This window comes from Penicillium solitum, assembly GCF_028829755.1.
Source record: "Penicillium solitum strain IBT 25940 chromosome Unknown utg000001l_segment0_segment0, whole genome shotgun sequence".
Classification (NCBI taxonomy): domain Eukaryota; kingdom Fungi; phylum Ascomycota; class Eurotiomycetes; order Eurotiales; family Aspergillaceae; genus Penicillium; species Penicillium solitum.
Genome location: NW_027072121.1, coordinates 6478831 through 6492001, shown reverse-complemented (window position 1 = coordinate 6492001; position 13171 = coordinate 6478831). Strand labels below are relative to the sequence as shown.

General features: G+C 48.0%; 8 protein-coding genes across 8 annotated transcripts; 3 read left to right on the top strand and 5 right to left on the bottom strand.

Annotated features, from left to right (window-relative positions):
* Window positions 1–242: 242 nt before the first annotated feature.
* On the bottom strand, window positions 243–1069 carry N7455_002472 (putative phosphoglycerate mutase family protein; the record flags this gene model as incomplete). Its single annotated transcript, XM_040953368.2, has 3 exons — window positions 243–351; window positions 517–739; window positions 844–1069. 3 exons carry the CDS (start codon window positions 1067–1069, stop codon window positions 243–245), a joined length of 558 nt encoding a protein of 185 aa, XP_040816146.2.
* Window positions 1070–3027: 1958 nt separating this feature from the next.
* hel10 (putative high expression lethality protein Hel10) lies at window positions 3028–3747 on the top strand (the record flags this gene model as incomplete). Its single annotated transcript, XM_040953443.2, has 2 exons — window positions 3028–3350; window positions 3404–3747. 2 exons carry the CDS (start codon window positions 3028–3030, stop codon window positions 3714–3716), a joined length of 636 nt encoding a protein of 211 aa, XP_040816305.2. The 3' UTR covers window positions 3717–3747.
* A 458-nt stretch (window positions 3748–4205) lies between these two features.
* N7455_002470 (mitochondrial 37S ribosomal protein uS2m) lies at window positions 4206–5384 on the top strand (the record flags this gene model as incomplete). The annotated part of the gene is made up of 3 exons (XM_040953191.2): window positions 4206–4236; window positions 4296–4499; window positions 4573–5384. The coding sequence occupies 3 exons, from the start codon at window positions 4206–4208 to the stop codon at window positions 5382–5384; spliced, it is 1047 nt and encodes a 348-aa protein (XP_040816327.2).
* A 1291-nt stretch (window positions 5385–6675) lies between these two features.
* N7455_002469 (putative sarcosine oxidase) lies at window positions 6676–7824 on the bottom strand (the record flags this gene model as incomplete). The annotated part of the gene is made up of 1 exon (XM_040953358.2): window positions 6676–7824. The coding sequence occupies one exon, from the start codon at window positions 7822–7824 to the stop codon at window positions 6676–6678; it is 1149 nt and encodes a 382-aa protein (XP_040816365.2).
* A 143-nt stretch (window positions 7825–7967) lies between these two features.
* N7455_002468 (GNAT family N-acetyltransferase) lies at window positions 7968–8804 on the bottom strand (the record flags this gene model as incomplete). The annotated part of the gene is made up of 2 exons (XM_040953210.2): window positions 7968–8107; window positions 8237–8804. Coding segments are annotated over 2 exons (708 nt in total), but the record flags the coding sequence as incomplete, so codon positions are not given.
* Window positions 8805–9471: 667 nt separating this feature from the next.
* Window positions 9472–10140, top strand: N7455_002467 (uncharacterized protein; the record flags this gene model as incomplete). Its single annotated transcript, XM_065604286.1, has 1 exon — window positions 9472–10140. One exon carries the CDS (start codon window positions 9472–9474, stop codon window positions 10138–10140), a length of 669 nt encoding a protein of 222 aa, XP_065462777.1.
* A 142-nt stretch (window positions 10141–10282) lies between these two features.
* On the bottom strand, window positions 10283–11245 carry N7455_002466 (putative FacC-like extracellular signaling protein; the record flags this gene model as incomplete). Its single annotated transcript, XM_065604285.1, has 1 exon — window positions 10283–11245. The coding sequence occupies one exon, from the start codon at window positions 11243–11245 to the stop codon at window positions 10283–10285; it is 963 nt and encodes a 320-aa protein (XP_065462776.1).
* Window positions 11246–11921: 676 nt separating this feature from the next.
* Window positions 11922–12616, bottom strand: N7455_002465 (uncharacterized protein; the record flags this gene model as incomplete). The annotated part of the gene is made up of 2 exons (XM_040953264.1): window positions 11922–12467; window positions 12542–12616. 2 exons carry the CDS (start codon window positions 12614–12616, stop codon window positions 11922–11924), a joined length of 621 nt encoding a protein of 206 aa, XP_040816154.1.
* Between the last annotated feature and the right edge of the window lie 555 nt (window positions 12617–13171).

Below are 13171 nucleotides of genomic sequence, written 5' to 3'. Positions count from 1 at the left end.
GCTGGTTCACCGCCTTCCCACAACAATTTTGCTAGGTTGGTCTGTGCATTGATCGAGAGGTTCCTGGAAGTCGGTTGGTTGATTGTTCCCTCTACTTTATTGTCTCTATTCATCCCTTTTGATTGTGTTTTTGTTTTCTATATTTCTCTTCTATTGACTCTCTGCTTATTATGCTTTCTTTTATTCAATCCATGGATATACGCTCAATAACAAACAAAATGAACATGCTTTCCATCTCTATATCACGACTGATCCACGAGCCCAGTCCTAACATCTAGTCCAGGGCATTCCTCGCTTTTGATACTCGTTATATTTCCATATGGCCAAGGATCTGTCCAAATCAGGTCGAATCTGAAGCAGTCAGCGCTAGGACACAACACAAATCAAACAAACGAGCTTCTGCTGAAGAGAATCGCGAGTCGAATATTCCATGGGACAACCGTCTCCCAGGCATATCTCTCCCAATGCGAAACCCATACGAACAAGCCATAGAGACACGAAAATACAATCACCTACCGCTCATCCGGATATTCAATAGGCTCCAAAGCACCAAGCGCCTCCTCGATCCCACCCATCTTCGAGTGCCGCCATGAAATCAAAATGTTGCCCGGTCCATCATACGACCTGATCGCCTTGGCCACGCATTTCACTTTATTCCGCTTGCAGTGTGTGTCAACTGTGAGACCGAGGTCGTTGGCGAGAGGTAGAACGGTTTCAAACGAACGGCCATGCGCGCCATCTACAAACAGAAAGCATATTGTCAGCCATTTCTATGAAGCTTCTCCCGCGCGTGTCGTTTCGGTACTGTGGTAGGTTTGCTCTCGAGTCTTGTTGTAAACCTACCCCATTCCACACGAGGTGCCATAATATGTCCTATGCCATACTCTGATCCTTGACCGAAAACACGTCTCAGACACTGTGCCCGCTTAACCCCATCTGGGGTTAAACCATGATCGTTTGGGTTTTGAGGTTTCTCGCCGTGTCGAATCATATAGACCGTTGGGTGTGATTTGGCGGACGCTATGCCAAGGCAAAAGCACAGAGCTGAGAGGGCCGCTTGCAGTAGCATTTTGGCACACAGGCTAACTATAGCCCAGTCATATACAAAGCAAGCGCGTAATAGCTTGCCTGGACAGCGGAGCAGTGAAGAACCAAGAATAATGATCCCTAGGAGCAATTATAAAAGTGTGGAAAAAGCAAACCCCCCCCCCCAATTGAAACTTTCCCATGCCGATCTGGTACCCTTAGCTCTAGTTATAAGTGCAGGACAACCATGATCCATATCCTAATATGGAAAATCACACCGAAGAGGGGGGGAAAAATAGGGCTGACGCATTAAAAAAGCAAAGAGTGGATCACCAGATCGCGTCCCAATGATCATCCAGCAGCAAGGGCGCCAGGTCAAAAAGGGGCATAAAGTTCTGGAGCACGGGTGAGCAGTTGACAAACTACAGGCGGACGCTCGGTCGAAGTGCTACAACTCGGCGGTTTGATTGGTCTAGCGTGTTCTGCATGTCCACTGCACTCCGTTGATCGGCTCGGGGTTGAAACTGATATCGGAAATCTGTATGTAGTGTTTGTAGAGATCAAAGTGTTCTCTGGTTTAAGTTTATGGCGCATATACAAAAAACATATCAGATCTAATGACGATCACGACCGTGTGTTAGGAGTATGTATATCTCAGAAGTGGTTTGGACTCTCGCACTCGGCAGTGGCCAGCGCGTACGCTGTACAGCGTAGGATATACAGGAGGACCTTGCGGGATGGATTAAGCTACTGTCATCCGATCAAGTCCCGTGTTAATAGTCGAATATTTAAATCAGTCATGCGTCGATCATAATTGATCGTCCAATACACCACGACATAGAAATGAGAGCACCTGAGTGGTCCACGGGGTCAAGAGATGGGCTGTGATGGGGCTGTCCTTCAAGGCAACAGGTGATCTGGTGATGATCTCTTTGTCGGTAATCATTGCAGGCAAGTTGTATTTATTATGTTCTACAAATTCTACAATTCTTGATCGCGTGCTGTCGCATATTGTCGTATGCTGTTCAAGATATATATATTGTTGACATCCCCGAAGTCAAATTGTATACAAGTGATCTACGTTACACATTGTTACCCTCCCGATTCGTTAACTACCATGTGAAGGTCACTTGAATATGTTATCATTATGATTTCAATGCAATTTGACTTGTTTTGGGGAGATGTGTTGACACATCGAATGGTGGGCTTGCTAATGTGGATGGGTCACCGATAATTATTATCGGTGATACTACTCCGTACAGCTATATAACTTTGGCTCTAGGCACTATTTTCTTTCTTTCTTAGAGTCACAAAGTTCGGACTCGTGATGTCAATATACAACAAAGGTCAGATCTGGAGAATATCGGGATGACGCCACCTTTAACAGTTCGGAGTGATGATTCTCCAACTTTCGGGCGTTCTGTTCGGGTGTGGTGGGTCGGACACAGATGGAATAAGGGGCTTAGCGTAGGCAGCCAAATAAAAAATGTCCCAATACAGAATGCCGAGAGCCAGTGTGCAGCAGCGGAGGTAAAATATTCTGGAAGATCCGTGGAAGCCGAGAGATCCGCGTATGCTGTAATCTATTTTTGGAGGTAATGTATAAACCGAGGCTCAGCCTGACATAGCCACAGTTAAATACAGTATTATGTTGCGCGGATTGTGGCGGTGTAATTAACCCAATCAGGCTGAGTGCATCCATTTGACGTTCTAGGGGATTCGATTTCAAGTTTGAACTAGTAAAATGACGGTAAAAAAACACAAAGATGCAAGATATGCAAGATGTACAGGGCTGAAATGGCTGACGCTTACCAAACGCTGCGCCCCTCGTTTCGTAAGTTTTCGCTTGCCATGTGGGGTTCTTACCGTCAGCCCTGTGGTTACTTGGAGTCACCTCTTATAAAAGGTTGCCCCCTCACTTGACTTCTCTTCATCACTTACCACTCCTCACCTTTACATCACTCCCTACCTTCCATCTTCAATCTTCTATCAAATTACATCATGTCCGGCTACGATCAGTACAACCAGGGCCACGGCCAGCAAGGTTATGGCCAGCAAGGTTACGGCCAGCAGCAAGGCTACGGTGGCCAACACGGTTACGGTGGTCAGCAGGGTTACGACCAACAGCAACAGTACGGTCAGCAGCCTCAGCAGGCTTACGGCCAGCAAGGCTATGGCCAGCAGGGTGGTTCTTCCGACTACTACGCCGGCCAGCAACACCACCAGCAGGGCTACGGCCAGCAGCAGGGTGGTTCTTCCGATTACTACGCCGGCCAGCAACACCAGCAGCAAGGCTACGGCCAGCACGACCAGAACCGCCAGGGGTATGTGTTTCCCCCACATTTCACTTCATTCACCATGTACTGACAGATCACAGTGGCTACGAGCAGCAGCAGGGTGCCCCCGGTGATGCCCAGGAGGGCGAGCGTGGTCTTGCCGGTGCCCTCGCCGGTGGTGCCGCCGGTGGTTTTGCCGGCCACAAGGCCAACCACGGTTTCCTCGGAACAATCGGTGGAGCCATCATTGGTAGCATCGCTGAAGACGCCGTCAAGAAGCACCGCAACAAGGACGACCAGTCTCCTCCTCAGTACGGTGCCCCTCCTCCCGGCGGTCAATATGGCGGCCCTCCTTCCAACAGTGGTAGCGGTGGCTCCATGATGGATCAGCTTGGTGGCTTCTTCAAGAAGTAGAAGGTTTCCGATGAACTTTCCTCTTACGTTTTCTGCCTGATGACACGGTTTTCATGAATTTCTTTCTTTGCTCTTATTATCATCACAATGGGTCGGCATGCATCTTTTTTTTCCCTTTCCGCCAGATCGTTTTCATTTTTCATGGGGCTTTTTCTTCGCCCTCAAGAGGCTTGTACCATGACAGAACTGCGTTGATATCGGAAATCACCTTTGTGTGATCAGACCATAATTTTCAGAATTGCAACGTGATTACTTTGCTGAACCGTTTCTTGTAGAAAACAGTAAACCAAACCGTAAACTGTAAGTCATAAATGATAATAGACAGTGCTGTCTATGAGAAGAAGTGTAGTAGGCGGAGAGGCCAAAACACCACCCCAAGTGGAATAGCGTAAGGCCTCAGGCACCAACTGCCAAGCCCGACAAAAGTTCGAGCGGACAAGTCCCCAGTAACCTCCTTGTCAGACACATCTGCAATTTAGCATTCCCAAAATGATCATACGGAAGCTTTGTATGCGCCAGAGTGAGTGTGGTTCAATTGCTGCCATCACATTCAATGCCCCTGCTAACAACATCCCAAAGGCCGCCAGCTCCTTGCTCTGAGCCGACGAGCCCCGGTTTCGAGTCGCTTCCAATCGACATTGCCCGAAACCCCAGTCGAGACATTGCAGACATCTATCAGAGATGAGATCTCTCGGGCAGATAACCCCCTCTTTGAGATGGTGCAGGCGCAATCCGAGGCCACCACACCCGCACACCAAGAATTCACATCAGACGAGCCGCAAAGTGAGCCGCGAATTCTTCCTCGGAGATTCCCTTCAACACATCAACTAACCCTATCTTTCTTTTCCTCTTCCAGGAAGCAATTTCAAAAAACTCGGCACAACCGTGAAATCCTCCTACGACCCCGAAAATGTCATCCGCAACCCTCCCAAGCCATCCCAGATCTCCCTGGAAATGCTGCTCGCAGCAGGAACCCACTTGGGCCACTCGACTTCACGCTGGAACCCCCAGAACTCGCGATACATCTTCGGTATCCGCGAGGGGGTGCACATCATCTCGCTGGACGTAACAGCCGCGCACCTCCGCCGCGCCGCAAAAGTAGTTGAGGAAGTCGCCGCACGAGGCGGACTAATTCTCTTCGCCGGTACACGGAAGGGTCAGAAGCGGGCCGTTGTAAATGCGGCGTCGCTGGCAAAGGGATACCATATCTTCGAGCGATGGATTCCGGGCTCTTTGACGAACGGCGAGCAGATTCTCGGCCACTGCGAGACGAAGGTTGTTAATGCGCTGGACGAGGAATTGCCCAACTTCAAGTCTGATCTTGCTGATCGCCCGTCGCTTAAGCCCGATTTGGTCGTTTGTCTTAACCCGCTTGAGAACGTTGTCTTGCTGCATGAGTGTGGACTTAACAATGTTCCTACTATCGGTGTTATTGATACCGATGCGGATCCTACGCGTGTTACCTACCCGATTCCCTCGAACGATGATAGTCTACGGGCTACTTGTCTTATTGCGGGAATTCTTGGTCGCGCTGGTGAGGCGGGTCAGTTGCGTCGGTTGAAGATGGCACAGGAGGGTCGCACTTCTTACACCCCTATCACGGCCCAGGAGCTGCGTCTTGATCCGTTTACGGGTCTGGCTCCTGGTGGCGAGGGGGTAAAGAAGTAGGGGATGCGTCTTGTGTCTTCTGTCTTCTGATTGCATTTTGCCTTTCCTTTTAGTATCCGGTCGATTGCATTAAAACGACGGGACTCTGTACTGTATAGATGATTCCAGGTCTTGGTGTTGAGATATGTATTAACAACTTTGAGTCAATTTTGGTTCTTTTTTTACTTGATTTCATTGTAATGAGGGACGACGGATCAGTAACAGCTTCTCCAAGGCGTAAGCCTCAGGTGATGAGGTGTTCGGTGTGTAGTTGGCCCAAAGACGATAACCACAACTAAGTCAAATTAGACCCTCAGCAAACTGTATGATGAAAGGCATCACTTTGTCCACCCTATAACCCGGTTCACATTGTTTCATTCTCCATATATGGCGCGGGGGAACGGTGACTGTGCAGGGGAGGGGCATCGCAAATGCCTCGCTGACCCACCGGCGGGATCGACTGGACTGAGAAGTCATTATAGCAGCAAGATAGTGAGTAAGGCAATGAGCCAGGCCGGCTACCTGTCGTACTTCTCTTAGCTTGAGGTAGGTATGGTTTGCTCACATGCCGGGAGAATTTCCATCTATCTGTTCTGGTTGTGAAAGTGCTAGAACTCGTCAGGTGTTCTGCCTTGGCTGTGGTTTGGGGTGAGGAAAAAGAATTGAACCTTACTCGGACATAGCAGGCGTGTACGCGAATCTCAAAGTTATATAGTCCTTGTCCTACTTCTTACTTGATAACGAGGACGGCGCGCATGATTAGTGAGCCAGTCGCGGAATTCAGGAACAACCTGCTCCTTTGCACGTAGAGTTTTTGGAAATTTTAATGAAAGACGCCTCTAGGTTGTACCAGTGCTGGGACTTCTAAGGTTCGATTGGGTGTGGAACAGGGACTCGAATGTTATGATATGAGTAAGATATAAAAGCCTGGGGGGGTTAGAGGGAGAGAGGAGGAGGAAGGGGGAGGAGCAGGGCTGGTTTTATATATTCGCTGGAACAAAGACGTATTTGGGCAATCCCGCAGGACTAAGTATGGACAACACAGTTAATAGGGTCTTTGGAGTTCCAAGGTTACTATATTCACTCGTGCATATGCTGACTGTGCCAATTGTTTAGACATTGGCCCTGTTTTACTTGCCCAATCCTACAGGTGCGCTTGATAGTTATACGTTGCCATCATTAGCCAAATCCCTCATTAAAGGGGATTATGTTGTAATAACCGTTCAATAAAATGTCTCGTTACATTATGGGCCATTTTTGATGAAAACACTGCCCCGGGCTTGAATTCGAACCATCATAAATCATAAATATCCTAAAGTCTGCTAGCAGAGGTAGGATTGTTCGGAATCCCAAATCTCGAAAGATCCTCCGTACTCTTCCCATCAATTGCCAATTCCGCAAGAGCACGACCAAATGCAGGTGCAAATTTGAATGCATGTGCAGCCCCAAGACCAACAATGATATCCTGGTACTTTTCCAACGGACTAACAATAAACTGTCGATCCGGAGTGATAGAGTATTGACAAGTGATAGTACGAAGCGGTTGACGGTTCTTGTCGGGCATGAAATTGCCCACGAACGAACAAAGCTGCTCCAGCAACTGTGGCGAGTGCACATAGGTACGTTGCTCAGGTGTCATTAAATTGTTTGAAGTATCGCGGGCTACTTTGATAGTCGGCTCGCCAAAAGATGGGAACCCATAGAAGCAGGGATCGCCGCCCCAGATCCATACGGGAAAACGACCAGGTTCCCAGGCTTGTTCGTCCGTCGGCTTGAAATATGTCACTTGCTCCTGCATCACCGTCAATGGAATGTGTACGCCAAGGGGAGCAAGGAGCCTGTTGGTCCATGCATCGGTAGCGAGGATGACTTTGGCTGCGTGGAATTGTCCCTTGGATGTTTCGATTACAACACCCGTGCCTGATTTCTTCGGCGTCACGCGGTCTACCCGCGTGTGCTCCTTCAAAAGTGCACCATTTGTCCTTGCTAGACTTTGCATAGCTAGAACTGTCTTGGCCGCATGAGCCATGCCAGTGTCGGCTGTATATACCGTCTCGACCGTGCGCGGGATGTTGAACTGGGGCCAACGCTTGTTGACTTGGTTGGAATCCAGAACTTCATATGGCACGTTTTTGGCGTCGAGGCTTGTCGTATAGTCAACGCGTGGAGGGTTTGCACCCTCGGGGAAAAACATAACACCACCGGTGATAGTTAACAACTTTTGGTCCGTAGCCTTTTCTAGGTCAGCCCAGTCCCTGTAGGCGGACTTTGCCAGAGAGACGTATTGAGGCGATGCGTTTGCTGTTCTGACAATTCGTGATGTATCATGGGAGGCTCCGCGCACATGGCCCAGTTCAAACTGCTCGAATGCAACTACTTTCTTGCCTCTTAGAGCGGCCTGATACGCAGCCGCGCTTCCAAGCACTCCAAGTCCAACAACTGCAACGTCAAAATGTTCCATTGTCTCTGAATATGTTTTTGGGTATTCAGGGTGCTGTTGCTACTGGATTAATCGACTGATGGGATGGTCTCCATTTATGCTCTCAGTGGACGGGGACGGCCCGCTCACGTGTCAGTCCCCCTCATAATGAAATATGTGCAACGTCAGGGAGCCCGGGGAAACTTGAACTGAAGCCCGGGGTTGACGGATTGTATATTGACGTAGGCGGATCGAGGCGGGATTTTCTCCGTCTTCTGTTCATTTGCACGTAACACATGCGGCGATGTGATCAGGTTCCGCTCCTCTGTATTGTGATATCAACGCTTTATTATATTTTATGTACAGAGTGGGCATAACAATATCTATTTATTTGGAATGAAACGGAAAGCAACAAGATCCACGATCTTGGTACCATCCACCTCGACAAACTCACGGAATCGCTCAAACCCGCATTTCAACAGCACCCTCTGACTTCCACTATTGCTTGCCTCCGTGATCGCAATAAGATGCTCATCCACTACACCTTCTCCGATGACCATTTCTTTCTCAACACTGACCTCCCGCTCTGTCCGAGGTAATTCGGACCAAAATCGTAGCCAGGCACTCAAGAACTCCGTCGCAATGCCTTTCCCCCAAGCGTCCGTCCGAAGCATGTATCCAACTTCAGGCCATCCATGGGTTCCCGGATAAAGATGGCACCCGCCGATACCGATAAGTTCGCCCGTTTCCTTCAGGCAAATGGCATAGTTGGCCGTGATAAGATCATTTGGTGGTAGAAAGGGATCCAGTTTGGACTTGGTCTTCTCAATACTTTCGTCGATGCACCCAGCACTAGTCCATTTCATGACTTCTTCTTGTGTGCGTAAGACGTGTAGCGCTTCCAAGTCGGTTGATTGGGGGGCGCGGAGAAGTAAGCGGTCCGTTGTTATTGCTGGCCGCTCGCTATTTGCGGGAAGTGGGATTGTGGGCAAGAATGCCTTCACCGTTACAAATCCCCCCCCCTGTGACCATGTTTATCTTTGCTTTCAATGCTGTTTTCTTTGGAAATTCCTTGTGTGCGGTGCGGTTGAGTCACTCGTATGGAAATATCGAAGCCTGGAAATCCAACCTAACGAAAGTACACTAGCGTGACAAACCCACCTCGGCTCAATTCCGAGTTGTAATTGGTCTGTACACCTATTTATCACCAATCAAGACAACCCATCCAAGCTGTTGCAAAAGTTCTCTTGCCCAAGGGTCTGGAGATCCACTGCAAGCCCTAATAATAAACTTGTTCAGGGAGACAATGCCTTTTAATTGTGCATCAATTTGCAAGAACACCTCTTGAGCGGACTTGGGTCCACTCACTCACTTCCATTAGTTCCAACATCCTTTCAAGAGGAATCTTTACTTCTAGAGTTGTTCTTTGTTTTATTACACTTCTTTTTCTTTGCTTTGTTTTCTTTTGCTTCATTGTCTAGATTTTAGTCAATCGCTTTGATCAAGTGTTCTTTTGAATTCCTAGCCTCGTCTCGGTCTAAAGATATAAAAGCCAGCACTGGTCACAATTGCATCCCGTGGAAAAAAAGATATACGATACAAATAAATCCACGAGTCAGTAAGTACTTTGACAGGATAGTCTCCATTACTTCATTTTATTCAGCATATTAACCGCTATCACAGAGCAGAATGGCCGACAATTACCCTCTATGGGAAAAGAAGGGACGAAACCTACAGAAATGGATCGAAAACTACCGTGCAGCGGGTTGCCCGTACCCTATTTCCACATTCACTTTGATACCCAAACACCGGGACTATATCGTCAACCACACATCTGTGAAACTAGATGCAAAGTTACTAACCACTCTTAACATGACCAACGCGAATACCACCTATCGAAGCATCAGCATTACGCAGCGTGACGAAGGCCCACCAGTGTGGTGGATTGGACGCACTGGGCCAGGTGTGATCATTATTGACGATATCTTTAGATCCAAGAGGAGCGATGATCCATACATCTCCGAGTTCACTAAGGCAGCCTACATATTCGACTTCCCTTTGGACAGCCTGAGGAACGTATTTGTGCCCAATGTCAACGAAACGAACACTCTATCCTGTATCAAAAAGGTGTGCAAATTGCGCGAAGGACTTCGTTATCCATCCAGCACACATCAGATCTGGGAGCCTTCCTCGTCTGAGTTCAGTGCTCTACTGGGGACTGGAATAGGTAAAGTCGTTGCAGCGTTCATTCTGTGTGCGTGGGGACAAGGGAGAAAGAGAATTGCGAGAATCATTACTTTCCATATTGATGCTGACGTTCACAAGCTGTACATGCGGTTTGATCTGGAGGATATGTGAGAATATTCTCAGTTTACTTTCGCCGGAGTTGTGATAGGATTGTTTTGAAAGCTTAGTTTGAGGTGAATAGGTAGGTTAGATTGACTGCGAATTTTTTTTATTTTTTTTTTAAATAAGTTGCTTCCTAATTGATGTGTACAGACTAAACCAATGCATTCTTGTAGAATAAACTCGATCGCCGATCGCCACTGTCACCCGACGCAAATCCCAAGAAAAGACGAACTTCCCCGGCCGCTGTCTTGTAGATGGCCAATCCTTCAGGTTCACGGAATGATAGTGTTGATCCCGCTTTTGTAATGAGAGGACCCTGGACGACAGATCCAGTATTCATGTTGACAGTGGTCACGTCTGAATTGACCTTACCACCGGTGACATCATACGAGTTGCCGTACAAGAGATAGATATACTGGCCATATGCTGCATACCCTTGGAATGTAGCCGATGCCGTGTCCAACGACGGATGCTTGAAATTCGCGAGAGGACTGGAGAAATCCCCATCCGTTGCCTCATCCAAGTTGAACACGGCAATGTGTTTACCGTCACTGAGGTTGTGACGGACAATGAGACGGTTGTTCACGGGATCAATGGAGCACGTATGCTCTGTAGCACCAGTGATGGGGACGAATTTCTCGAGTGATGACGAAGACGACGAGAGCGTAGTTCCGCTAACAAACTTGAATCGAGCAAGTTTCTTGCCATATCCATTCGAATTAGTCTCCACTTCCGTCCATAGGTAGGATGATGAGCCGACTGCTTGAGCGCCAAAGGAGACGCCATGACCAAAACTGGTTAAATGCATGTATCCCACGTAATTGCCATCGAAGTCAAGTTGGGTAATGCATAGGTCACCCGAAGTCTCGGAGGAACCATCACGTCGCTGGGCGACAAAAAGTCGGCGATTGGTATTGTCAAATGCGAAGCCTTGCTGCACAGTCGTATCATGCAGGGACTTGCTGCGGAAGAGGTCGTATGAAGGCTTTGATAGATCGAAGCGCTGAGAGGTAGGAATCGCCGCTTGTACAGGAAGAATATTGAACCCCAGTACAATCAATGCAATTATGAGAGCAAGTGGTCGAAACCCTCCTATCCAGTGTTGGGTAGACATCATGGTTACAGTATAGATTTATTAGAAAAGATTAGACAACAAGTGCGCAAGTCAATGCTGGATGTAGTATTTATAGAGACGGGTCGCGGGACGAAATACGAAAGGCCGAGTAGATCTTTGTCACAATAGGATCTTGGCTCCTCGTATTTCATATTGGGTCTATCCATACAAGAGCCTAAATCCAAATGCAACTTGAAATTAGGGGCGTTATTCAACATGCAAGTTTGACCCCCGAGGTCCCTTTCTGTTTAGGAAGCATTACCTAGGCCATTACCTAGGCCTACTAGTTCTTCATAGATAAAGCTAGCGCGCCAGCTTCTATGGATATTGAGAGACCAGGTAACACAGTGAGCAATTCGGCCAAATCCGCAGAAATATAAGTTGGATATGATGTGTTGATCATAATGGAGCTGGCATTGCAAACAAAACTAAACAATAGTATGAAAAGACATGGAGACCGTAATCTCAAATGCCCGTAATGGCCATTTTTCCAGCATATAAAACCAAAATTTGAATATTGTACTCATCGCTGCGATTGCGCAGTTGTTCTGGCATCAAACCATCCAAGGAAATATCCCAATCCGTATCTCATTAAGGCATATGATCTTCATTCAATCATGAGAAGCACCTCGCGTAAAAACAAAAGAAAAAGAAAAGCAGATCATATAAAACAAAATCAAACGACATAAGGCGCAGGTCTGCGACTGGAGCTGCGATGACGCGAGTGCGATCCAGAGCCATGACCACGACGACTGGAATGACTGCGTCTCCGAACAGTCGTTGTCTCCTTAACAGTCGGATTATGCGAGTGGTGCAGGAACAGCGCAAGCAGCGCAGTCCAGAAGAAGAATACCGTCTCCATGATACCGATCGCGAAGGAAGCCTTCAGCATAGCGCAAGTCTTGTTGACGTTCAGCGCTAGGGGGTTATCTGTACGCTGGCCATAGGACCCAAATGGACCCAGGGAGATCCAGACGGAGCCGCCATTCCAGCTGGCACAGTCTGCATTGGCGATGAAGCGGAGCTGGTAGACGGCTGCGATAAAGGCGCCGAAGAAGAGTAGGTCCACGAATGCGACGAAGATTGCGGATCGCTTTGTTGTTGAGAAGCGGATTAGAGTGTCGAGGGCCCAGAAGATGGCGATTACGCTGACGATGAAGAGGACCAGGATATATGGTGGGGTCAGCTCGTTTGCTTTTAGGTAGCCGTTGACGAAGTAGGCCTAAGTTCGGAGACATCGTTAGCGGGAAACTCGGAGGGGTATTGCTGATCGGACTGGTTGATAGAGGGACGTACCAGCATGCCAATGATTGGGATCAGGAAGACGATCTCAACCAGGCGGTTGAATATGAAGAAGACGCTGCCAATCATCTCGGCTGTTCAAAGGGAGATTGGGTTTCAGATCTTTGGAATGTGCAACTGTCCCGATGTGTTTGGTATGTTCGAGGTACAGTGACAAGATCGTGGGGGGGGGGGGGGGCTACACAAGCTCGCAAAAAAGAAAAGCACAGGCAGTTGCGATTACAGTGCAGTATGCACGAGGTAGAAGATGCAGAGGGATACAGAAGGGAAGGTAAAAAAAAAAATAGGAAAAAGACAGAAATAAGAGGGGAAATAAAAAAAGATATTCAGCGTCATCTTAGGCCGAGGAGGCTGGGCGACTCACAATGTACGATGTCGGTGGCTGGGGTAACCCGAGTCCCTCAATGGTGATCTCGACACTTTTTATGTATTGATTAGTCTAGGCACTTGCATGAGCCGTCCCCTTTTAATTAATGTCTTGCATTTGATCACCCCGTATCCCTCGGGATGGTAGGTTAGGGTATGTGAATATAGATCCTTGTTGTCAAGCCAACCATATTTAAGTGGAGACTCTACAGAGTACTCCGTACAGGACTGGACTTCATTGTACTGGTAGTAAATTGT